The sequence below is a fragment of the Apis florea genome, unplaced genomic scaffold (genome assembly GCF_048593485.1).
Source record: "Apis florea isolate Af1SG1 unplaced genomic scaffold, ASM4859348v1 contig_3696_pilon, whole genome shotgun sequence".
Classification (NCBI taxonomy): Eukaryota; Metazoa; Arthropoda; class Insecta; order Hymenoptera; family Apidae; genus Apis; species Apis florea.
Genome location: NW_028256809.1, coordinates 1,249,161 through 1,251,476, shown reverse-complemented (window position 1 = coordinate 1,251,476; position 2,316 = coordinate 1,249,161). Strand labels below are relative to the sequence as shown.

The following is a 2,316-nucleotide window of genomic DNA, read 5'->3' as shown; positions in this document are numbered from 1 at the left end:
TCTATGAGGCGAATCGTGACCTGATTCCAACGTCCACTCTTCAGCAGCGGCTGAATCGGGCCATGGGGTTCATGGATCGGTTTAAAACTGTGCGGGACCGAATTGAGACCCTCGTTTGGGACACGGCGGATGAGGAAGCATACGTCCAGATTAACGAGGAGTTCGAGACAACGTTTGACATCATTACGTCGGAGATGAGGGATTACCTAGGTCCCGTTCGAGCAGCGTCGATATCGCGAAAGAGCCCGCGCACGCGTCCACATCGATCCCTCGATCACATAAACCACAACGGTTACCTTCGATAGCTATACCATCCTTCAGCGGCAACTTGGGTGAGTGGATCTATTTCCGCGATAGCTTTGAATCCATGGTTAATCGCGATGATTCACTCACCAACATGGAAAAGTTCCAGTACCTCAAGACAGCTCTGAAGAATGAAGCACAACGGATTCTGGAATCGGTACCGATGTAAAGAGGATAATTACAAGGACGTCTGGGAGCTCGTGCGTAGCAACTACGACCAAACTAATGCCATTGTAAGGCACCATTTGGGACGGTTGTTCGAGCTTCCAGAGATGCGATTACGATCGGCAGCAGAATTGCAATGGCTCTTTAACGAGTGTACTACCCAACTCAAGGTATTGGAATCACTGGAGACGCCGGTCCAAATCTGGGACCTCATGATCCTATATTTTCTTGAGAATAGATTTCACCCACAAATAACTGAGAGCTGGGTGCAGGCCACGGTCGACCTGAACCGGCTGGCGACTCTTTCGGACATGCGGGCGTTCCTCAAGCGACAGTACACTTCCTTGTCCGCCGTGGAGAAGCGCGCGGGCACTCCAAAATCAAAACCGTTGTCGTCGCGCGCGAAAACTGTCGCTTTGGTGACCATGGAGGCCCTGATTTGTCCGCACTGTACTTCGAAGCACCTACTCGCGTGGTGCAAACAATTCAAAATACTCGCGATTGACGCCCGCATTGCTCAGGCTAAGCAGTTAAAGGTTTGCTTCAACTGCCTCCGTCCGGGACACGGAGCCAAGGAGTGTAGCAGGGACTCGTGCAAGCAGTGCAAAGAGAAGCATCACACCTTGCTCCATGTGGGGAAGAAATTCACAACGACATCAACAATCAACCATACCGTGGCGGAGGCTCCCGTGAATACCACTCCTCAGACTTATTGCGCGGCCCGATCTGATGGGGATCCCACGCCCTATCAGGTCATGTTACCCACCGTCATTGTCTACATTACACAAGGACAAGGACGGTAGGAGACATGAATGCCGGGCCCTACTCGATCAGAGCTCAGAGGTAGATATAATCAAGGCCTCGTTCTTGAGATGTCTTAATCTGCCTTGCGAGGCGCATCGGACAACTCTTCAGGGTATCGGGGGCCGTCGACCGGTATTTGGTTCAGCGTGGGTACAGATATCGTCAAGGTGCAGCGGATTCCAAATCACTCTGTCGTGCTTGATCATGGATGCAACCATCAGTGACATACCCGGATCCCAGAATCTGCGATTCACATTCCGTGGCAGATCCCTCTGGCGGATCCCCAGTTTGATGTTTCACGTGAGGTAGATCTTATAATTGGCAATGGCCAGTTGCGATATCATGTCCGTGGGACGGATCAGGCTGAGAAAGGGGCTTCCAAGTCTTCTAAAAACGCAATTAGGGTGGGTATTCGGCGGACGGTTGTCCAACGTACCATGTTACAGTATGCGACGTCGTTACGAACGAACAGCTGAGTCGTCAGCTGTCACAGTTCTGGGATTGTGTCGACTAAAGTGACGTCTCACCCTTGCGAGAGTCGGTTCCTGGAAACGGTGGGGAAGGAGCTGAGTGGCCGTAGTTACTATTCCTTTCGCGAGGGACGTGCACAAATTGGGAGACTCGCGCATGATGGCGGAAAAAAGATTTCGCGCACTGGAGCGGAGACTCGTGAGTGCGCCTGAGCTGCGCGATCGTTACGTGCAGTTCATGAAGGACTATATAGCCTTGGGTCACATGGCCAAGGTCAACATAACCATTCGGGTATCCACCAGACTTGCCTTCTACCTGTCGCATCATCCGGTGCTTAAAGCAAGCAGTACCATCACTAAGCTTCGAGTGATATTCGATGGCTCGGCAAAATCCTCGACCAAGGTCTCCTTCAACGATCTGCAGCAGGTCGGACTGTCAATCCAGCAGAACAGCGGCACCGACATTTTTCCCACTCATAATTGGGACACTCCCAATCAGCCAGGAAGAGAGTCCACCTGAGCGACTTTCTTCCTGGCTAGCACTCACTACCGATTAGGCCTTCGGGCAGTTTAC

The 2,316-nt window shown here is 52.0% G+C and overlaps 1 protein-coding gene across 1 annotated transcript; it reads left to right on the top strand.

Annotated features, from left to right (window-relative positions):
* The first annotated feature begins 434 nt into the window (after positions 1-434).
* Positions 435-1,271, top strand: LOC147656530 (uncharacterized). The gene has a single exon (XM_086914541.1). It carries the CDS (start codon positions 435-437, stop codon positions 1,269-1,271), a length of 837 nt encoding a protein of 278 aa, XP_086770667.1.
* The last annotated feature ends 1,045 nt before the right edge of the window (positions 1,272-2,316 follow it).